Source organism: Artibeus jamaicensis, unplaced genomic scaffold, assembly GCF_021234435.1.
Source record: "Artibeus jamaicensis isolate MK-2021 breed Jamaican fruit bat unplaced genomic scaffold, CSHL_Jam_final scaffold_614, whole genome shotgun sequence".
Lineage (NCBI taxonomy): Eukaryota > Metazoa > Chordata > Mammalia > Chiroptera > Phyllostomidae > Artibeus > Artibeus jamaicensis.
The window spans coordinates 4,223,519-4,246,010 of NW_026522050.1; the positions used below are offsets into that span (position 1 = coordinate 4,223,519).

The following is a 22,492-nucleotide window of genomic DNA, read 5'->3' on the forward strand; positions in this document are numbered from 1 at the left end:
GGCTTGGCGGGAGGGCGCTGGGAGCACCCTCTCTCCCCAGGATGCGTCTGGTCGCCCTGGGTGCTCTCCCAGAGTGGCTTCTGAAGCTGGGACCACTGATGTCTGCTGCTCCCGGTGGGGACAGTGACCAGTAGGGTGGGGAGAGGCCCCGGGTCCGAGACGTGCTCTGGTGTTCTCAGCGAGGCCTGGCACGGCCTCTCCCTTCTCTAGAGCCACAGGCCCTTGCTCCCCGCTCCTCTCACTTGTGCTGAAGGAAACCCAGGCACCTCAGGGCACCTCAGGTGTGTGTGTCTGCTCACTGACCGGTAGGGGAGACTGCTCCTGTTGGGGGAGTTATTTAACCCACAGGGCTGTTCAGCCCCGACTTCTGACTCTAGGGAGGCAGTTAACTGTGATTGGCTGACCCCTTGAGGTGTGCACTTTCAACTGCTGTGCAAAGCAATGTCCCCAGTCAGCCAGGGTTTACTGGGTCCCCTCTTTGTGCCTGGTCGTAAGGTGGCACTAGGGCCCTTTGGGCTTGACAGCCAGCCCCAGTCCCTGCTCTCTTTCAGGGGGGCACCTTGAAGCAAGAGTCTGGAGGAGGCCACAGAAGGAGGGGTGGAGCAGGGCGCGGGGCTGGGGACCACACATGGCCCTTGCGGGGGCTGCTGCCCTGTGTCAGGTGTGCAGCCCTCCCACCAGAGGACTGCCAGGCCTCCGGGCAGGCGCCTCCGCCCTCATGCATCCCCAGAGGGACAGGGTGACCCTGGACCAAGGAGGCTGGACACTAATTCTTAGAAAGTAGAAAAGGCGTTATTTACAAAGGACATATTAGAAATACACTAGAGTATTCAGCTCCCACCTCTCCCCCGAGCCGTGAGCTTCCTGTCAGTCCTCCCTGGAGTCTCGGTCTGAGGAGCCGATTCTGCTTGGGTGCTGCTTCCCACAGACGGCGGGGGCCCTCCAGGGCCTGGCCCCCGCAGATGTCTCTGCCCCGGGGGGGGGCTGCTTATCTGTGGGCTCTGCCCTTTCCCAGCTGCCACACTTTTGGGGTCAGCCGAGCTGTTGTGCGGGCCTCCCCTGGGCCAGGCTCCTGCGGGATGTTTGAAAGGCCCCCTGCCTTCCGTCCATGTTCTGGCGGGGGCAGAGATCGGGGGTCGTATTTCCAAGTGGCAAATACAGAATGTTCTCAGGACAAGTGGTCTGGCTCTGGATGTTCGTTCCCATTTCCTGGGTCTGTGGGTGAGAAGGGAGCATGTCAGCGGAGGAAACCTCACACCTCAGAGCTGGTTTGGGGAGGTGGGGGCAGGCCCCAAGGCCCCTGCTCAATGTCTGGGTCAGTGGCTGACCCTCTGGCTCAGGGGCTTCTCCTTCCTCTGGCAGCCCTGGCGGAAGTGCACCAGGAAACCTCCTAGGGGCTTGTTCGGGTGGTCTCCTGAGATGGAGTGAAAGAGGCAGTGTTGAGGCCGGGGAGCCCGCTGCTCTAATTGCAGGTCACCTCCCATCCTCTAAATCCTCGAGGCTTACTTATTTTCTCCTTGCACACGAGCCCAGACGTTGGAACCCCGCATTTGTGGGCGGGTGGGCGGGAGCTACAAGTCCAGTGGCTGGCGCTTATCCCCAGGGCAGCATGGGGATCCCGTGCTCACCTTTCACAGCCTCTGAGCCCCGTGCAGGTCGTAGTCACTGTCAGAGGAGTTGTCGGGCTGGGTGGAGACCCGATGCAGGGCCCCCTCCAGAGCTGCGGAGAGAAAGGTGACTGCAGCCGGGCTCACCCCACCAGGCTACACAGACAGACCCCAGAGCCCCACAGTGTGTCAGGGATCAGAGGGAGGCTTTAGGAGCTGGTGGCTCGACAGCCATGGATCTGTTTTGATTAAATCAGCCAAACGTTCACTAATGATGCTGAACTCCAGGCTCCCTGGGGCTTCATTGTTAGTGCCAGTCTGGGAGCATTCAATACCGGGCTCCCGCGGGCCTCTGGGTGGCTCTGTTCTGCCTCATTTGCCATCTCGCCCTCAACGCCCTGCAGAGACGCTGGTCGTGGGGTCACAGTGGTGCTGGGGTTAATGGCGTCCCACTGCCTTCTCTCTAGCTGAGTAGCCTTTGAGGCCGTCTTCCTTCCACACCGTGCTGTGAGCGCCCTCAGCAGGCAGTTCACCTCCTCCCTGGTGCTTTTCTCTTTGGGTGATCACGTGACCCCCGCTCCAGCCCTGCCAGGCCTCCTCGGAGCACCAGCAGTGCTTACCTGGATAGGCGGAGACTTGGGAGTTCCTGGGAGGCTGGCTGTACTCATTCTCCACGTGTGAGGCTGTGGGGTTCTCGACCTGGGATCGGCGGACAGTTGTCGCATGATCGCGGTGGAAAGACACTGCGCACACAGACACAGGAGACAGCGTCATTACATGTGCCGAGTCCTTATCCTCCTTCCCAACGGGGTCCAGAGCTTTAATTTTTGTTCCCAGTGTGTAATGGGGGGACGGGTGTTGCAAGGGCACCCGCAGCTCCTCTGATAGGTCCTCTCTTCCCTTCTGTCTGGACAGGTTCATACAAGCAGGGGTCAGACTTAGAGCAGCTTCTGGACTGGCCAGCAAGCTGATTGGCAGGCTGGGCCTTTGGCTGGTCTGTTAGTCAGTCATCAAACATGTTTTAAGCAGGGAATTGGAACACAGGAGATAGGGTAGGTATTCCCCCTGCCCTCCCAGAGCTGAGGACCTTTCTTTATAACAAAAGACTTGACAACACAGAGCCTTCCTGAAGGGTTTGGCTTTTGGCAAAGGGAGGAAGACTATGAAGCAGGAGTGAGGAGGAGAGTCGCGGCTCCACCCTGGAGGGTGGCTCTGGCGGGCAGGGCTGCAAGGAGAGAAGATGAAGGCTGGGTGGGGGTTGGGCTGGCTGCATCAGAAGGCAGTTTTTTTACAACTGGCCTTTGAAGGTTGTTCCATGACCGAGGCAGTGATGGAACTGGCTTGAACAACCCTTCTTCCTGTGTCCCCACGTTGGGGATGAACCAGGCAGAAATACCGCTTAAAGGTTCTGATAAGTCCCGTGGTGAGGAACAGAGTCCAGCTTTGTCTCCGGCATGGCTGTGCAAACCTACACCGTCACGGAGTCCTCCCGAGTGCCGCCCATCAATGCCGGCTGGCACAGCCATCCCTCAGCCACACGGTGGAGATCAGAGCCCTCGGGCAGCCCCTGGCTCTGGAGGTGGTCAGAGTGAGCCTCAACCCTGCCTCCAAGGCTTCCTTCCTGAGCCTGGGGGACACTGGCTGGGCTGGCGGACTCTGCCTCTGGGGACACTTACTGTTCTGGCTCATTCCTGTCGGGCCGATCCACTGGCGCTGCTTCTTCTGGCGGACTGGGCGGCAGACGAGAAAGGCACATGAGGGTGGAGGCAGGAGTAGGGGTGAAGGGCATGGGGAGGAGGGGCTCTGCCCCCTGGGGTCTTTGGGGGCCTCAGTTTTCTGACTTGCTGGGGAGGAAACTGCTGCCATCTCTTGCTAGAGGTGGCTGGTTCTCCAGCAGAAACGACTTCAGAACCAGAGTTAAGATCTGGGAGGGTGGCAGGGACGAGCCCACACTGCCTGCCTCTGGGCCTTCCTTTCTCAGCCCCTCTAATCTCCCTCCCTTGTCCTTGAATCATGTTCTCCTGAGTTCTGCAGGACGAAGACAGACAGCAACCTGCTACATTCACTAGGTGAGTAATCATCCATTTTGTAGATGAGGAAACTGAGGCTCTGAGAGGAAGTGGCTTAGTCACCATCAGGCACAGCTGGTAGGTGGTGGCGCTGGACCTTCGACACGTGTCTCCTGAGGTCAGAGGCCATGCTGATGACCCTCTGGGCCTCTCATCAGCTAAAGAAGGCCGCACCCTCCCTTTGGCCCGGAGTGGGTCTCAGCTGGGCCCCGGGTGCGGGTGAATCAGCCACCTACACTGTTCCTGGCTTTCTTTTTCTCGTACTTTGGGCAGAAGATGCCAAGTCGAAGGGAGAGGGGTGGGGCTGGGTGTCAGAGCAGAGGCAGGGCCCCTCCTCATCTCCCCACACTGGGGCTTGAGAGGGAGGTGGCTGAGGCACCGGCACCTACATTTCTTCACCAGCTTCTTGTAGGCGAGGGGGCCGCACACGACCAGCAGCACCGCCAGGAGCACGAGGGCCAGGATGATACTTGCCACGGCGCCTGCGCCCAGGCCCGCCGGGTTCGGATCGTTGCCTGGGGTGGGGAGGCAGGGGGCTCAGCTCAGTCCCACCCCGCCGGCGTCGAATCTGCCCATTCAGAGGGAAGCTGCTGCCCGGCTTCTCCCCGTGATCCACCAGCACATGTGGAAGGCAGTCACCCACATGGCTGTCCCTCCACCATCTCTGGAATTCCGCACTGCACATTCCTCCATTCCAACTTAGCATCTGCCACTTGACTGTCCAGCTATCACGTGCTGCTTGGGTTATCAATTACTGAACTTCCTACCACGTGATCCCCTTGCCACCATATATGGCACCAATACATGGTCATACACTGGCCACCCATGCCTCCATCTCTCTCTTCAATGTGCTACTCAGTTCCCACTAAAGGAGCAATGTGTTCAGCCTGGCCCTTGCTTCACTCCTGTCCATCCTGGACGAGTAGAAGACAGAAGCCTTCTGTCCTTCGCCGGCTGCCTAACAGTGAGGGCCAGTCCTCTTTGTGGCTTGTGCTCATCACTGAGCGCTCTTGCCTCCCTCCCCCCAGTTGCCTTCCCTGCGTCCTTTTCTGGGGGCCTGGGGCTACCTGTCCTGCTCACTGACCAGGCCTTAGAGGGAAAACCCAAAACGGTCCTCCACCCGCTGTGGGCTGCAGCCAACTCACATGTGACAAACACCCGCCTGCAGTGGGTTATCTCCTGAAGCTGGTAGCACTGGGACAGCTTCTCCTGGTGACAGACGAGCCCCCGGGAGGTCTTGTCGCCGGCACCCAGCACCTGGGAGGAGCTGACGCCACCGCACCGCTGCTCCTGGCACACCTCCTCCCACCGAGAGGTGGCCTTGGCCTGGGAGTTGTGGCACAGGGCCTCCCACTGCCGGCCCCGGCGCACCTGCACGTAGCCCGCACACGTGCCGCCGCCCGCCACCAGGCGGCTCTGCACCTTGGGCTGGAAATCTGGGGAGGGGAAAGAGCGGGAGGTGGGGTGGCAGGCTCGGCGGGAACCTCCTCCGCCCTGAGCCCGCACGCCTGGCCCCTGGGACCCCCTGCCACGGCAGAGGGGCGGCCACCTCATGGGGGCTGCGGCACCATGTGACACGACTTTCCTTTCTGTCCTTTCCCCTTTCTGCCATAGTCTCTGCCACTTCCCCCGTTTTCTGGGAAGCTGCCAGCAGCTGTCCTGAGAGGCCACAGCCTGGGCCCTTTGACCGGTGAGGAAGCTGGCAGGTGGCGATGCCCGTGGCAGCCACCCGCAGGGAGTGGGAAGAGCAGTGGAAAGTGGGCTCCCCTTTCCTCTTAGAAACATCCTCTCCTTCTCCTGCGCTCCCTGGGAGGCGGGAGGGCTTTTCAGGAAGGGAAACGGAGGCCCAGGGATGGGAACTCCCTCCTGCTCCGAGTCCTGGCGGTTCACAGAGGGAACAGAAGCTGGAAATGCTGCTGTCCAGGTCCTGCTGCTCCGTGCAGAGGGAGCTGGGATCTCACCAGTTTTGGTCAGTTTCCATAGCAACATCCACCTTCAAAAGCTTAGTAAATCTATTTAGAATAAAAGTCAAGGGCCAGCTCCCCGTGTGTGGTTTGCAGGGTACAGCCCACAGGAGGGCTGGGTGGGCTATAACCTGCAAACCAGCCTTGCTCCCCTCCTCAGGCCAAGAGACTGTGGGGGCCAGCTTCTGCCTGAAGGGGGCAGTGTTGACTAATTCACACCAGACACCCAATAAGTTGGGGCTGCCCCACCCACATTAGAGCCCCCCCTTCCTGGCTTTGTATGCCCACATCCCTGGACCTGTCTGAAATGGTGGTCCTGATTCAATAGGTTGGGGGGTGGGGCCTGAGAGCCTGCATTCCTAACCAGCCCCGGATGACGTCCATGCTGCTGTCCTGGACCACCTTTGGAGTAGCCGAGGCTTAGGTGACAGGCTCCGGCCTGACCCTGCTTGAGCGGAAATCAGCCAGGGCTCTGTGACAGCGATTTTCAACCGGCGTGCCACAAGAATGTTTAAAACACACAACGCCTGATAATTTAGTCACTGACCTCTTTTCCCTTAGACTATGAAATTAAAAAGTGACAACAGCCACAATAGCCATCTGGTGTAAATGAATCAAAATTATACCCCCTTTTTGTTCAGATTGGCAAAAAATATTTTTTTGGTGTGCTGCAGAATTGTAGTAGTTAGTTTCTGTGTGCGAGGAGATGAAAAAGGCTGAAAATTGCTGATCTGTGATATTAGGCAAGAAATGTCACCTCTTTGAGCCTCAGCTTGCTCGTGCGTGAGGCAGAACAGTGATAACTCCCACCTCCGAAGCTGCTGTGAACAAGAGGAACGACCTGCCCACGAGGGAGACTTCGTCCAGTCTGGACCTGCCAGAACCCTCCCTCGCAGAGAAGCCCATCCCTCCTCAGGCAGGCAACGCCTTTCCTCCTGGTTCTGAACTGGAGTCTCTTTCCCCTCAGGTTCCCCACTGATCCCGGTTTTGGGGTCCCGTAGACCAGACTCCTCGGCTGCCCCCGCTCAACCACATCGGCATCACCAGTTTCTCCCACCTGCAGCTCTGTGGCTGGGCAGCCTGTGCAGGGGACCCCTGGAGACCTGCTCTGGCCTCCCGGCCTTCTGCGCCCAGGGACCTCCCACCTCTCACCATCTGCAACCTTGCTGTCCCGGGGGGTTACAAGCCCCCTTCCTGCGAGGCTGGTCCTGCCACCTGCCCCATCCTGCTCTGGTCCTTGGCATGAGCCATGCTTCCCGCCTGCAAGCCTTCTCTGCTCTACTCCACTGCGCTCCTCTCCTCCTTCCAAACCTGCTGGGCAGACCTTGCCTCCTCCTGGAAGTCCTGCTGATCCTGCCTTCCCCGAGCGGTGGGGCGTCTGGGGCCTGTGACTTGTTCGAATTGCTTTGCAGAGATTCCCAAGGCACCTGGTGTGACTGCGGCCTCCCCATCCCACCTGCCTACCTCTTAGAGGCCAACCGCCAGAGCCCACCTCCCTCGCGCGCTCTCTCTGCATAGTGCCCCGGACCCTGTGCTACATGCGGGGGGTTTGGAGACCATGTGGTGACTGACCGTCTGGGGACGCCCTTGGGCCTGGCCCAGTCTCACTCACCAGAACAGATGAGGGCGAGAACTCGGCCGTCCTTCCGGGGCTGGACTTTTCTGAAACACTGCTCCAGAGAGGTACAGTTGGTGCTCTGGATCTCCCACCGAACTGGCAAGTGCCCGATCTCCCCTGGGGGTTGCGTCCTGGCTGCCTTGGCCTCCGGCAGGCGCTTCAGGAAGGAGCCACACTGAAGGGCCCCGCAGATGAGGTCCCCCAGGTCCTTGGGCCCGTCCTGGTCCTCATAGCTGATGGTGCCACCCAGGCCGCCCCTGTAGAATTCCACCACGCCCGCACACCGCAGGCCCTCGGGCCCTGGTACCAGATGCAGCCTGGGAGGTGCTGGGGAGAGAGGGGGAGGGGTGTGCATCTGAGCACTGACAGCGGCGGTGGGGGGGGCCCTCCTTGCTCCTGGATCTAGGCTCCAACACACGGACATGTGAATGACCAGCCGACAGACCTGGGAAGTGGTGAGGTCCCAACTGCTGCAGGGGGTGTAATTCCACTAACACTTCGTGTTTGCTCGAAATGCAAACGTAATTGGGCATCCTGTGTTTCTAATCACTGCATCGGACACCTCCCCTGGGAGCTCCGGCGTCCTTTTACCTGTGGGCTCTGGCGTGGTGGGCGGCGGCCTTGTGGTAGGAGGGCTTGTCTTCCGTGGCTCTGCAAGGAGACATTCTGGTGAGGGGGCAGAAAGAGGGGGGAGCAGGGAAGGGTGGGGCGTGTGGAGGGCTGAGGGCAAACACGAAAGCTGGAGCTGAGGGCAGTTCCAGAAGGACCTGGAACTCATGATGCGGGTGCCACTTGCTCCACGCGTAGTCTCTAAGCCTCCTGTGAGGTGGGCAGCACCAGCCCATTTTACAGTTGGGAAAACAGAGGTGAAGAGGAGACAGTGAAGTTAGCAGGTCCTTGACCTTTTCCATCTTACCAGACAGGCGCCAGCCTTCCCCCTTCAGGTCCCCACCAGTGAATGTGTGTGTGTCGGGGGCGGGCAGCACTGTAAATCTGGGACCCTCTTCCACCTTCCCACTCAGGCCCGGGATCCCAGGCCCGGGGCAGCCTCCTCAGGGCCGGTGTTCAGGCCAAGGGGACCCACCTAAGCAGATCAGGCCCAGAGGGGCCCTCTGGTTTGCTGCGCTGGAGTTGCAGCTGGAGAAGGACCCCAGCTGCCCCTGGCAGATGACCTGGTTCTGGGGGCTGCTGAAGTAAGAGATGTGGGTCAGGACCAAGGCATCCCCGCAGTTCAGCTTCTGGCAGAGATTGGAGACCTGCTTGGGGTCCTCCGGGCGGTCGGGGCCCCAGCTCCGGCTGTCCAGCGTATGCCACTCGCCGTCGAAGTGGACCTCCAGCTGGCCCTGGCACGGAGAGTTGGAGCCGCGCAGTCTCAGTGGGAGCTCTAGGGGCCAGAGGGGAAGGGAGGGTCAGGCCGGGAAGGCTCTTCTCTGCCCGCCTGCCCCCAGCCAGCCTCCCTTCTGCTCCTGTGACTCATCCTTCGGGGCACTGCAGGGACTTCCCAGAGTCTCAGCCTGGGGCCTCTCCTCACCCAGGCGGCCCCTGGAGCCAGGCCGGGAGGATGGGGCGCAGACCTCGGAGCCAAGGGAAACTCGGAACAGTGGGCGAGGGGCCCTGGCCACCCACGGTGCAGCAGAACCGCCCCACTCCTGGGAAGTCTGTCTCCATTGACGGGAGTTAGGCCTGGTGCCGCTTTCTTCTCCTCTAACTTTTAAAATCGACTTCATTGAGGTGCACCTTGCACTCAGTGAAACGTGCTCGTTTTGAGGGCACTTGTTCAGAGGAACTGGGCGGACGGCAGGCGTCCGTAGCACCGCCACACTCTCGATGCGGAGCCTCTGCACCCCCCCCCCCCAAGCTCCCTAAAGCCCGCCTCAGCCCGTCCCCCATCTGCTTTCTGTCACTAAAGGTTACTTTCACCTGTTCTAAAATGTCATGTGAGTGAAATCACTCAGCATTTTTGTCCTTTGCCGGTTTTTCCGGTCTGGCTCCTTCCACTCAGTGCTGGAGATCCCCCCGGTGCTGCCTGGCTGTGCGTCTGTCCTTTCCGGCGGCTGACCACACTTCCTGTGTGGACACGCCACGATCCGCGTGTGCCTTTGCTTTTTGGGCTGTTTCCAGGTTTGGGCTGCTACGGACCCTGAGGTGCCTACGTTTGCCTGTGTGTGGGCACACGGTCCCATTTCTCCCAGGAGAAGACTGAGAGGCGGAGTGGCTGGGCCGTAGGTGGGAACGTGGCCTTTGTGATTTGCTCAAGCTCCATGGAGGAAAGAATGAGAATCTGTGTTTGCACTTGCATAGAGAGGTTCTGGAAACATATGCCCGAAGTGAATGAGTGTTTAGGATGGGGGAAGCTGGGCAGATGGGGTGCTTCGTGGCCGCGGAGAGCATCTACGCACCGGCGGGCATGTCAGTGTGTGTGTGTGTTGGGGGGGTTCTGACTCTGTCTCTCTCTATCCCTATCCCCGGTGGAGGCGCTGATTTCTTCATTGGCAGGACCCCCTCCAGCCCGACAGAATCAGCCCTGCTGCCCCTCCCCACCTCTGCGCCAGGCCTCCCACGGCTCTTCCTCACCTGAGTCGGCGGCGGGCCTTCCGAGGCAGGAAGTGACTGCGGAAAGGAGAGAGCAAGGTCAGGAAGTGAGTCTCCCTCCCGCTCCCTTGGCCCGCAGGCAGAGCCGTGGCCTTCTCTGCCAGCCCCCGCGATCCTGGCGTCCAGGTGCAGGGCTTTGCAGCTACCCTTGTCCCCCTGGGTGGGTCATGAGGCCAGTTTAGTGGGTTGCGGCCATGACCTTTTGTCCCTGTTTTCAAAGTCGACTTTGTGGAAGAACAGGCAGTCCACTGGCTTTTCCTTTGGTGCACAGTGCTGTGGATGTCAGCGCAGACCTGGGCCGGGGTCATCACCGTCCCAACCCGGGCGCACAGCAGTCGTAACCCGCCCCACATCCCCTGCCGCTGTCCCTTTGCACAAATGAGCGGTGTCACAAACATCGATTTGTTAGAAAATGAAGTGGACTCGAAGAGAGGATATCAGAAGGCAGTGTGCACTGTGAGGATAAGGCTCACTTTCCGTGCCTCAGGTTGCAAAGTAAAAATGTCCTGTTAGGTTGCTTTTAATCAAAAAAGTTTGCACTGCTGCCCTGGCTGGTGTGGCTCAGAGCACCGGCCTGCAAACCAAAAGGTCACTGGTTCAATTCCCAGTCAGGGCACATGCCTGGGTTGCAGGTCAGGTCCCCACTTAGAGGTGTGCAAGAGGCACCTGATAGATATTTTTCTCACATATCTATGTGTCTCTCCCTCTCTTTCTCCCTCCTTTGCTCTTTAAAAATAAAAATAAATAAAATCTTTTTTTTTAAGTTCGCACTTAAATCCAAGTTTGCATGGATCTAGGGAACCAGGAAATGAGCCGGGGAGGGAATCCAAGGCCAGCTCGCCGCTGTCTGGTATTCCCAAGGCCGGATGAGAATGGCAGCAATTTATCTCTCACGGCTCCAGTTTCCAGGGGAAGGCGTCAAAGCTCAGACTTGGATTGGAAGGGACTCGGCTGTGGTGGCACAGCCCGCTGGCAGAGGTGCCAAGACCACGGCCCCAGCGAGCCTGGCCCAGCTCCTGCCTGGGCTCAGCCACTAGGGATGTGGGCCATTTGGGAAGTGCCACCTCCTCCCAGCCCCGTTGTGGGAAGAAGGGGTCCCCCAGCAGGCCACCTCCCTCCAGTTCCAGCTCCCCGTCGTGAGTGGGGCTGTCCACCTTTAGGGAGTCATTTCTTTGGCTAAGCCATGACGGCTGAGGCAGCTTGGGGGAGCATATCGGGGGAGAGGGGACATAAGGGTCCCCCCCTTTGCTGCTGCGCTGGTTCTCAGGCACTGGTCCCTTTCTCAGCTGAGCGAGGGCACAGCCCTGCCACCACCTGCCTACAGGCCCTGGGAGCAAGTCCCTCAGCCCCTCTGAGTCTCCATTTCCTCATCCACAGCACGGGGACAGGGAAGGGGCAGCTGCATAGTGATGAGAGGATGTGATCAGCGTGACGGACTTAGCCCGGTGCCTTCCCGGCCCTGTTTGGTGCTCAGTGCAGCTACTGGTCACGGCCCGGGCAGGGCCTGGGGTGCGTGCAGGGACCGGGGGAGCTTTCCCTACAGGGGACTCCGGGTCCAGGGCCCTGGGAAGCCAGGCCCCAGGGCTCACACTTGCCTTCTCACCTGGGACCCTTGCAGTCCCAAAGTTACCTCAGTCAACACTCATTATTGACAGCAGCTACCATTATTGAGCACCTACTGTATACTCGGCCCTCAGAGTCATTCCTTACGGATGCCATTGTTAACGTCCCACACGGCCTCACAGTGTGAGTTGAATGTGCTCACGGAAGACATATTGGGAGAGTGTAAGTGCCCCCTCCAGGGCGACACTGCCAGCAACTGGCAGGGCCTGGGCTTGAACCGTAAGCTTGCCTCCTAAACCCGTGCCCTCTACTCTCTGCACCCCCATCGTGCCTCCCAAAGGCCAAGGTGGGGCTGCAGAGATGAACATGACCCAGACCCTGACCCTGAGGAGCTGGAGCCCCCAGGCCCAGAAGCCCTTGGGCCTGGCCGTGGAGGCAAGTCTCACACAGAGCAGCCCAGGCCCTGCCAGGAAAGACCGAGCCAGCCAGACAACCAAGGAAAATTCTAAAGCAGAAAATGCCTGGTCATGAAGAGGCGTCTAGGCATCCTGGGGCTTTGGCTCCCTCTGGGCGTCCGTCTGTCCTCAGCCGAGTAGCATTTCCTGTCTGTCCCTCCAGGAGTGTCCTCATCGCTTACAGCTGGCCCCCTTGCCCAGGCATTTTTCACGTGGACTCTCTGAAACCTCAGCACAGCTCCCAGAAGCAAGCACTGCTGTCCTAATAATCCCCATTTTATAGATGAGGAGACTGAGAGCGAGGAACTAGCCCGAACTGCCACTGAGTGCTGGGGTCGGAACTCTCGGCCAGGCCTCCCCAGGAGCCGAATTTGTGCTTTTCGACCTCTGGGCCAGGCTGCCACCCTCTCCATGGGAGCGAAGGCCGCGGCAGCCGGCCCAGTGTCTCACCAGTTCCTGCGTGTTCCCGGCGTGCGGGCTGATGGGGAGGCGTGACCCTGGGATCCTGTTCGGCCTGTGAGACATGGCACGGGAGGACTCTCCCAGGCACTTGCTGTGTGCTCTTGGCGAGTCACTCCACCTCTCTGGGCTCTGTTTCCGCATCTATAAGATGAGGACCTTAGATTCCACGACCCCTCGCCCTCCTCCAGGTTCGGAGGTGGACGGTGGGATGCGCGCCTGACCTGGAGCATCCTGGGTGCTTCATTCTTTCATTCTGTCCAGGAAAATGTTCAGGTTCTGCTTGTCCCCAGCTGATTTTAGCTGCTTTGCGCAGACCAGCATCCTCCTTCCCCTGAACCTGGTAGGTGCGCTCAGGGCTCTCTGACGCCCTTCCTGCCACAACATACCGTGCCGGCCCCCGCCTGTAGCCTGAGGCCCAGGCCCTGCTGCGGCAGAGTCTGCAGACAGAAGCCTGGAGACCCTTGAGAGCATGGAGGACATGGGTCACGGAAGCCTTGTGCTATTTCCTAACCCGCTGTCCACAGCGGCACCTTGGCAGCTGGAGCTGGGAACGAGAATTCTCCAAAGGCCCCTTCCTTCCCCGGGCAACCCTTCCTGGAAGCCCAGAAATTTAGGACTTAGACTGACTACATCCAGGCAAAGCTCAGAACAAGAAAGCCAGAGTTAGAACGCCTCTTAAAGCCCCGACTGGTATAGCTCATTGGATTGGGCCGGACTTTAAACTGAAGGGTCGCTGGTTCAATTCCCAGTCAGGACACATGCCTGGGTTGCAGGCCAGGTCCCCCCAGTATGGAGCGCATGAGAGGCAACCACACATTGGTATTTCTCGCCCTCTCTTTCTCCTTCTCTTCTCCTCTCTGAAAATAAATAAATAAAATCTTTAAAAACAACAAAAAAGAAGCCCTCCGTACTCCTTCCGAGCCCCTTTTTCATTTCTGCTTTTGTGGGGATTCAGTCATTTTGACCCTGTTTTGCTCCAACAGGTCTCAGTGAGGAGTAGATGAATTCCTGAGAGCAGCTCCGAGACCATCTATCTATCATCTATCTATCTATCTATCTCATACACAGACACCCTCATCTCCTACTTCCCTGCCCGCCTGGCTCCCAGCACCCACGTGATTCCCACTTTGGCAGCCCTGCAGGCCGCGTCAGGCCCTGGATGAGTTTTATTGGCTTTGCACAGTGTTAAAAATCGGGTGGCCCATTTTTTCAAAGGTTTCTTTTTGTTCTGTTATATTTAAAAAATCCCAAGACCCAGATGTTTTTGAAGAAGAGATATCTCTGTCTGCAGGGGCCTCTGCCAGCCCCGGGCAGCTGCCTGCCCTTCTGGTTGCCACGGTGCCCGAGGTAGCCTCCTGGTGCCCTGCCTCTGGAGACCCCCGGCTTCAGACACAGGACGGTCCCCTGCAGGGAAACGCGTGAATTTTCACACTGAGAAGGACGCGCCAAGATTATAAATAGCCTCCCATTCGTTCAGGTCAGGATTCGCACCGACTGCGTTGGTCAGAAACCTGCAAATGCTCGCTGGGTTGGGAATTGCAGACGAAGGTTGGCAGGCCGGTGGGGTGGGGCCCACTGCCCAGTCCTCAGCAGAGCCCGGGCCGGCCTGTCTCCTACTCACTGGTGGGCCCTGCCGGTAAGCTCCGACCACCTGCACCCTGGGACATGGGGGGCACCCGGGATCCCAGGAGGGGCTGGGACATTGTCAATGGCAACAAGGGCGATAGTGAACACCTTCCCACAAACAGGGAACTCTCCCTCCTACTAGTCCATGAACTTCAATGTACAGCAAACTCCACATGTCTGAGGGCCTTTGGGGGCATTCTGCCTCCTCCGTCCTGTCACCCCCAGTGAGGGACCGCCTTGGAGGGTCAGAGACCCCTCTTCCCTGGACGACACTAGTCAGTGAGCTGTGTCTAAACTGCAGCAGCATCAGCGCTTCAGGGGAACAAAGGTCCCATGACCTGAAATTCTGTTCCTCTGGCCGAGCCCCAGAGGAAGTGACCGGTTTAGGATTAGGAGCTTTTTTATGTGCAAAACACGCAGAGAAGCTCCTGCCGGGAGAGCCAGGGCGCCAGAGCCTGCGGAAGAGAAAGAAGGACCGCAGGTCTGGCCGCTCCTCTTGCTCACCCAGGGCCTGGGCCAATGTGCAGAGAGTGAGCCCATCCTGGGCACAGTGGCCTTCACGATTTAGCTTATGGCTTCCCCCATCGTGGCCTGGCCTGTCTAATGGAGTTGGCATGGACTTCATGCCGCATGTGTCTCCGCTGTGCCAAGCCCTCCGTTTTGTTCGGAGCTTCACGCATCTCAAGACTCTGCCACACCTGGGGGCTCATTCTTTCCACCCACAGCCCTGGATGGGTTGAAGGGACCAGGCTTACCCCCATTCTGAGATCAGGAAACTGAGATCCAGAGAGGCTGAGTGACTTGCCGAAGGTCACACAGCTCGCTGGTGATAAAGTCGGGGCAGGAAAACAATCACCATCACTGGACAGGGCCCCACGGGAGTCTGCTGTGGGGAGACACAGAACCTGCTCGCCCCGTGGTACAGATGGAGGGACCGAGGCCGAGAAGAGGGAGGGCGCACTCCGGAAGCCTCCGTGGGGATCTGTGGGCCCTTGTCATCTCAACTGCCACCACTTTCCTGCCCCATCCCTGCCACACCTCTCCCAGCTGTGTCCCCAGGGATAAGGGAGTAGTGGGGTGCCTGTGAGAGCCCTTGAAGTCCAGCCTGGGAGGGGAATAACGATCATGATGATAATGATGATAGCATTAATTATAGAGGAAGTGGCCGCAACCCCTCATCTGCTATTCAAAATCCAAACCAAAAGTCTTTCTAACGCCTTTGGCGGGAGGGTGTTGGTGGCCTTTAGGAGTCCCTCTGAGTGTGTGAGTTCATGTTTCACTGCAGAAGCCATCTCCTGAAGTGCTGCCCGAGGCCTGGTTGGCGGGCGTGTTGGGTGCATGCAGCCCAGGCACAGGGCACCTTCTACCGTCAAAAACATTCTGAACTCCCTAAGCTTCTGGCCCGGGGCTCAAGGTGCGGGCTGCGGACAGGACAGGTGAGTTACTGTCTCTCCCCAGGGCGCTCAGCACACTTTCTCCTCTGCTCAGTTTGCTGGAGGAGAAGCCCCGGGCTGCCGCCCCTCTGCCAGGGGTCCTCCCCAGGCTGGCACGGCGGGCTCCCTCCCGCCCTCCCGGACCTTTCTCAAACATTATCTTCTCGTGAGGCCCACTGCACCCTCCCAGGTACAGCACGGCCCCCAGCGGTCCCAACCCCCAGCCACACCACCCAGGACTCCGAGCGCCGTGTGAGCACCGGCCTACTCCACCTCTCATCTGTGTCCCCATCACACGGGCGGGGAGACTACTCCCGACTGACCCACTGGGCGGGGTTTTCCTTATTCGCCACGGTGTCCCCAGCACTCAGAATGCCGCCTGGCACATAGTGGGTGCTCAGTGCCTAGGTGCTGTCTGAATGAATGAAGGAAAGAGTTAGATCTGACGACTATCCTCTGAGGCAGGCACAGTGGTGACCCCCATTTTCCGGGTGAGAACGCTGAGACTTAGAGAGGTGTTCTTGCCATTCGTGAGCAACCATGTAGAAATCGGGCCCAGAGCCATGCTACTCCAAGCCCCATGGGCCTTCAAGAACCTGCACACAGCCCTCCTGGACACCTGGCACCCGGCACAGACGCGCACAGCATGCACGCACGCGCACACGTGCACCACACACAGTAGGGGTTCAGTCAAGCGTGTCAGATGGAGTTGAAGTCCCTCCCCGGCTGCGATGGAGAAAGCCCGTCTGAACGGTTGGGGCTGCGCAGGGCGACCAGAGGGCCAGCGCCAGCCCCCAGTCTCTCCATTCCTCATGGGGGTGCTGGGGCCCCCTCCTTTGTGCCCAGAGCCAGCGGGCCTCGGCTCTGCAGCCTGGGACACAGGCTGGGTGGCCTGCTCGAAGCCAGGGCCCCCACCCCCCTCCTCTGTTGTGGATGCCCAGCCGGTGGACTCACAGTGAAGTCGGTCACTTATGTCAACCGCTGCTGTTTCCTTGGTTACACTGATCAAAATATTTGCACATGTTTTGAGGGCTCGATTACTTGTGCTTTGTAGCGGGTCTCCTTGGTCAGCCTGGCACATGGTACCAGATCCATGGGGGGGTCCTGTTCCGTTCACTGCTCTATCCTCAGTGCTTTGCAGAGCTGGACACATGGAGCTATAGGAAGTGCTCAGTAAACATTTGTAGGTGAATGAATGAATGAAGAGCCTGTGCCAGAGTGTTGGGGAGCAGAAAGACTGAGGGGTAGGCCAGCCTCTGGCAAGACCCCTTCCCACCAATCCTACCTCACCTCATTTCTTACTGACTCTGAGAGTAGTAATAATAATTTAATAATTATTATTATTAATGTGTCTTGAATGCGTCAGCACTGTACCATGTGCTGACATTCTGACTGACACTTCACATGCACTGATTCATTTAATCCTTAAAAACCTGTATGAGGCAAGTGCTCCTATATTCCCATTGACAGAGGAGAAAACTTGACGCTTGCAGGCAGGTCGGAGGTCACCCGGCCGGCAAACGGCAGACAGGAATTCAATTTGCAGAGTCTCTGGGGCTGAGGGCAGCGGCAGCGGGGAGCCGCTGTGGGAAGCCATGGTCACTGCCGCCACCCCCATGCCACAGGCACCTTCATGCACCAAGTTCCCTGAGTCACAGGCACGGCCCAGAAGGCCAGCCAGGAGGCTGCAGTGTCCCTGGGGCTGTGGTGGCATCTGATCTGTTCTTGGGATGACTCAAAGGTACCTGTGCTGCTTGCCCCCAGCTCCAGCCCTGGGCCTTGGGGCCCCTAGACTTTGGTGGCTGCAAGTCCGCTGGGGGCAGTTTTGTCCTGAGCCCATTTTCCTCCTCACGGGAGTGGCTTTGATGGCCTCTGCTCTTAGCTAAGGGCCCTGAGGGGTCCCCATGAGAGCGGGAGTGCCGGGCTGGGGTCAGCTCTGCTGCCCAGCAGCTGCTTCGCCCTGGGCTTGCCACTCGGACCTCAGTTTTCTCCACCGTGAAATGGGGACACTGGGCCCACCTACTGCCGAGGCTGCTGTGGAGCTGACAGAAGAAAATGGCTCTGGAGGTATTTTCTAAGCGGTGACCCACTGAGCGACGGGAATGTTTATGATCTGCCCGTGCGTGTTTGTTTGCACACACACATGGGGAACCACACACTCCGGGGGTCCCAGGTGGGGCCTGCCAAACTTGGCCTGAAGGTGCAGCGGCTGAGCCGCCCTGACTCTGGGCTTCTTTGGGCCATGGACCTGTGTGGTCCTGCCAGGAGCCTTGGCCCACGATGGGATTTGGGCGGGAGGCCACGGAGCAGAACCCCACCCCATACCCAGCCACCAGTGAGGGGCAGGCGGGGACTGAAGGGCCTGGTCCCAGGGCTGCCCAGGGCCAAGGGGCCACAGCAGCTCCTCCGAAGTGTCCCGGGGGGCACCCAGGGGCCCGTCTCCGGGCCTCGGCCCTGGAGGCGGAAGGCATTTTATATCTCTTGCAGTTCCATGTAAGAATAGCCATGTGAACATGCGTGCACATGTGCAGTCGTCACATGCTCGGGGGATGGTAAGGTGACATTTGGAGGCATGCCTGGCCCTTGGAAACACACACAAGCACATTTCTCACACATGCACACACGGACACACAGGCCTATTTCCACGCCCACACCCAGTCACCTCTGCACCCCAGCTTCTCTAGAGGGGACTGAGGGTCTCCTGAGACCTCTCCTTCCGCACTGGGAGCTGCAGGCTCCTTCCTGTTGCCGCCCATTCCCGTCCTGGGACCACGAACCTCTCTGTCCTGCTACACCTTCCAAACCCTCGAGAAGAGGTCAGATCGCTTCTGGTTCCCCCCCTGCCTTTCAGAGACGGGGAGATGGAGGCCGGAGGAGGCTCAGGGACCTATCCTAGGTGCACATGGCCAGGCTTAGAACCCGGGGTTCGGGCCGCAGCACAAATGGCCAGCCCTCCCCACCGTTGCCCAGGGTTCTACCCACTGGCCAGAGTCGGTGACGGCCCCAGCATCAGGGCCCTGGCCCTGAGCTAGTGCCCCCTGGGGATGGAGGGCCCCCCAGCTTCTACCATCTGCCCCCAGGCAAACAGAAGGTTTCCTGTTGTTTCATTAGTGGCCCACGGGGACTGGGTGGGTTCTGAAGCCCTTCCTTCTGGCCTGGAGGAAACCCACAGTGAGTTCACAGCCTGGCTGGTGGTCCCGGCTGGGGCCCCACTGGGGACAGAACCAGAGGGACTGGGAACTAAGGCACGCACCCTTGGCATCTGCTTAGCTGCGTTCTCAAAGGCGGTCTCTACCCTGCCTCAGCCACCCTGCCCAGAGCATCGTCAGAACCGTCCAGGAGACCTCGACTTTCCTGTCCCCCGGGAGCGTCTAATGGAAGGTTGTACACTCTTGGGGCAGCAGGGAGCCATAGAGGGAAGCCCACATTAGACGGGGACTGGTGACTTGATTGCTAAGCTGAGAGCCTGATTTAGCACAGAGCCCACCTGGAAGGCCCCAACAGGGCAGGAGAGAAGCAGAGATGAGGCGCCGGGGTTGAGACAAGCAGGGCCAAGAGTGAAGCAGGAGCCGGGGACTCAGACAGGGATCCTGGTGGTCCCAGTCTTGCATGATGCTCCCAAGAGGAGACATACGGGCCTTAGAGTCAGACCAAGGGGAGAATTGGCATCTCCCCCTTTGCATGCCAAGCCTAGGTACCCTGGCAGATGCCCCAGGAGGGGTACTCACCCAGCACTCCCAGCAGGCACAGGGCGGCCAGCAGCGGTTGCTGAGACTCCATGGTCACGGCCTCCTCCTGCTTCAGCCTCGGTAAGTTCAGCACCCGTGGGTGAGGCTATCTGCCCCCTGTGTCTCCCTCTCAGGGAGGAGGGGGCGGGGCAGGCAGGCGTGGGCCGGGGTGGGAAGGGGAACAGGCAGCATAGGGCCTGCGTCACCCACGTTTGAAGTTGAACTGTCAACTTCCTCCAGTAAAACCACCTGTCCCAGTTTGAATGGCTTCTGCCAGCTTCCTGCCCGAGGTGCCCAGGGCCGGGGCAGTGCCCCAGTCACGCCACACTGGGGCAGGGCTCCTGCAAGGGAGGCACCTGGCCCCACTGGGAGCGGGCTGAGGGGACCGAGGGGCAGGGGTCCCGGGGGGGGGTGCTCAGCCGTGCTGCGGTGCTGAGAGTGGGGAGCGGAGGGCACTAGGCCAGTTCTTGCTGCAGGCTCAGTGATGAAAACCCCAACGACACCCTACTTCTCCCCTCACGGGGGTGAGGCGGGAGTCTGAGGCACACCCCCACAGGCGGCATTTAACCAGCAAGCCTGGGGGACGGCTCCTTCACAAACTCGGGGCTTGGGGCAGTGTGTGTGTCTGTGCACGTGTGTGTGGGGGGGCGGCGATCTCCACGTCAGTGTGTGTGTGTGATCGCCACGTAGGTGTGAGATCACTGTGTCCATAATACTCCCGGAGGGGCTGGAATCAACCTCTGGCCCGTGGGAAAGGGGCAGGGGGGCTGGGTTTCTGTGAAGTGGATGTGGGGGCTGGGGCCCTGGGACAGGAGCCTGTGCACAGGGACTGGAGGACCGGGGCCCAGACTCAGGCTCCCTGGGACTTCTTGCAACCTGGGCCATTCCAGGCTGGCGTGGAGGCAGCAGAGCTGAGTGTGAAGTGTCAGAGGCAGGGGTCCGAGTCACCTCTCCCTCCTCCGCCCCCCCCCCTCCAGCAGCTGCAGGTCCTCCAGGTCTGGGCTGGGTGCTCTCCTTCCCTGGGCCGGTCAGATTCTCTCAGCAACTGCTCAAGAACAGCTGCTCAGCTCCCCAGAGACTCGTACTCTCCAGTCCTTTCTACTAGAGGCCGAGGGGGGGGGTGGGCTTCAGGTGCTTGAATCAGTCCATCAGAGGGAAGAATTGAGTCGTGGCATCAAGGAATGAGGACCCCCATAATAGGTGTGATTGGGGGCCACACCCACCACCTCCTACAGGATTCGGAGGTACCTCATCCCCTCCGCAGGTGACTCCACGGAAGCCTGGACCCAGCCCTTCCCGGCCCTGCCGCCTTCCCATCCTGTGACTGGAAATCCCAGAACTTTCTTTCATTCATTGGTTCATTCGTTCAAGAAATCTGTGTCCCATGCCAAGCATCAGGGACGGATGCAGAGATGAATGGTCCCTGCCCAGCTTTACCCTCCAAGGACCCCTCTGTATAATTTTTCTCCTGAAGACTCGGTGTTTAGAAGGCTTTCGTTGGTCACGCTAGCTGTGTAGGAAGTGGCCCTTCACAGCCGGTTTTTACTGTAGCAGTTTACATACTCGCAGTTTGAAAGGGAGAAAGGCTTCTGTGCGCGCCAGGGGCGTGGCCTCTTTTCCCAACCGTCGGGGGAAGTGGGCGGGGTTTTCCCTTTCACAGATGAGGAAACTGAGGCTCAGAAAGGACCGCACTTGGCTTCTGGAGGTCAGAACTAAGATTCGAACCCACATTTCTCCCGTTTCACAACACTTGCCGCTACCCTCCGCCCTCCACTTACCAAAAGCAAAGAGCACAAACGAAAACTTTGCCTTTTGTTTGATCTCAGAGTCTCCATCACAGGCAAGGTTTTGGTTTCTAATCTTTTTTATTTGTTCTTGGAAATCGGAAAGCAGCTCAAGGTCCAGGGTTGCTGCCTTCCAGGCCTCTGGGACCGGTACCGCTGGATCCGGGGGCAGGGGTCCGGCCTCTCCCGCAGCCTCCCCACTTCGCAGCTGCTGCCACCTCCCTCCCTCCTCTGCCTCCTCAAGCCCCTCCCTCCCTGCAGCCCACCCCCATCAGTTACTCCACCCTTTCCCCCCCAGGCCTCCAGGCCCACTGTCCTCGAGCAGACCCCAGATCCCTGGCGGGAGTTTCCTGTCCTCATCACCCCCACTTTCCATGACACAAGAGGAAGTCAGCTGAGCCCGGCTGGGTTTTCCATGCTGCCTGGCCGGGGTGGAGGCCAAGGGTGGGGGTGCGGGCGGGGGTTAGCAGCCCCCAGGCCGGGCGTCAGTACCTCCTGGGCCTCCGAGGGAGAGGCACCTGCCTGCTGCCCTGGCCACACCAGGTAACCACTGAGCGTGTGTTCGTCTGTCCGTGGGACAGCCCAGGGCTGCTTCAGCCCCTCTGGGCTCCTTGACTCCCCAGTGCTCCCAGGATTTGCCCTCCTTGCCAGGGCAAAGGGGCCACAGGGTTGAGTGGGGGAAGAGGAGGAGCTGAGGGCTGGGAGGGAGGGTTGGGTGGTGAAAGGAGAGGGAGGAGACCCTGAAATGTGACGGGCACATAGTAGGACCTTAGTGTTTGTTGAATGAATGAATGAATGAATGAATATATGGGGTGATTCCCAAAGACCAGGGAATGGTCTGGTGGCCAGAGGAGGTGCCTCTGCCCTGAGATGGGTGGGAAGAGCCTGGCAAGTGTTTGCTTGTTGAATGACTCAGTGACCTGAACCCTTGAAAACCTGTGCTTGGCAGCCTGGACAGGGCCCCCCCCCCCAGGGGAGCAGGTTTTGCAGCAGCTCCTACCCCTGCCCCAGCTCAGGAAGTGTATCCCCTCCCCCCCCCCCCCCCGCTTTGCTCCTGCTCAATTACATCACTGGTGGGGGGTGGGGAGGAGAAGGAGGGACATCAAAACTGGGTTCTGGACCCAGATGGGCAGTGGAGGGGCAGGCAGGTGTGGTGGAGGGGTGCTGGCCCAGGTGGGCACCTGTGTTTGAGTCCCAGCTCTGCCCAGAATTACCATGTGGCCTCTCACGGCCTCAGCTGACTTGTCTGTAAACTATGGGGTCGGATGGTCCTGAGGCCAGTCCTCTCGTTCTAGGGCTGCACCCCTGCCTGCAGCCACACTTCTGGTGGCCCCGGGAGGTGGGTGGGGGGACTCCTCTGTCCTGGAACCTGGAGGGTTTGACTCTTTCTCTTGAAAGAGTACCAGGTGTCAAGTGCCAGGGTTTGGGGGAGCACAGAGGACAGAGCACTGGGGAAGGCGCGGGGCGGGCGTGCTGGCTCTGTGTGGTGGCTCCCTGTGTGCACTTTCCCTGGGTCCCAGGTGGAAGCCGGGCCTCCCTCAGCGCTGCCTCCCCCGGGGGCCTGGAAGGTGCTGTCAGAGAACGCTGGCCT

General features: G+C 59.5%; 1 protein-coding gene across 1 annotated transcript; it reads right to left on the reverse strand.

Annotated features, from left to right (window-relative positions):
* Positions 1-759: 759 nt before the first annotated feature.
* On the reverse strand, positions 760-19,298 carry CD5 (CD5 molecule). Its single transcript, XM_037137785.2, has 11 exons — positions 19,118-19,298; positions 9,833-9,868; positions 8,343-8,642; positions 7,850-7,909; positions 7,253-7,585; positions 4,822-5,112; positions 4,066-4,191; positions 3,284-3,337; positions 2,228-2,350; positions 1,629-1,720; positions 760-1,215 (listed from the first exon to the last, which is right to left on the reverse strand). The coding sequence occupies exons 1-10, from the start codon at positions 19,167-19,169 to the stop codon at positions 1,632-1,634; spliced, it is 1,464 nt and encodes a 487-aa protein (XP_036993680.2). The 5' UTR covers positions 19,170-19,298; the 3' UTR covers positions 760-1,215; positions 1,629-1,631.
* Between the last annotated feature and the right edge of the window lie 3,194 nt (positions 19,299-22,492).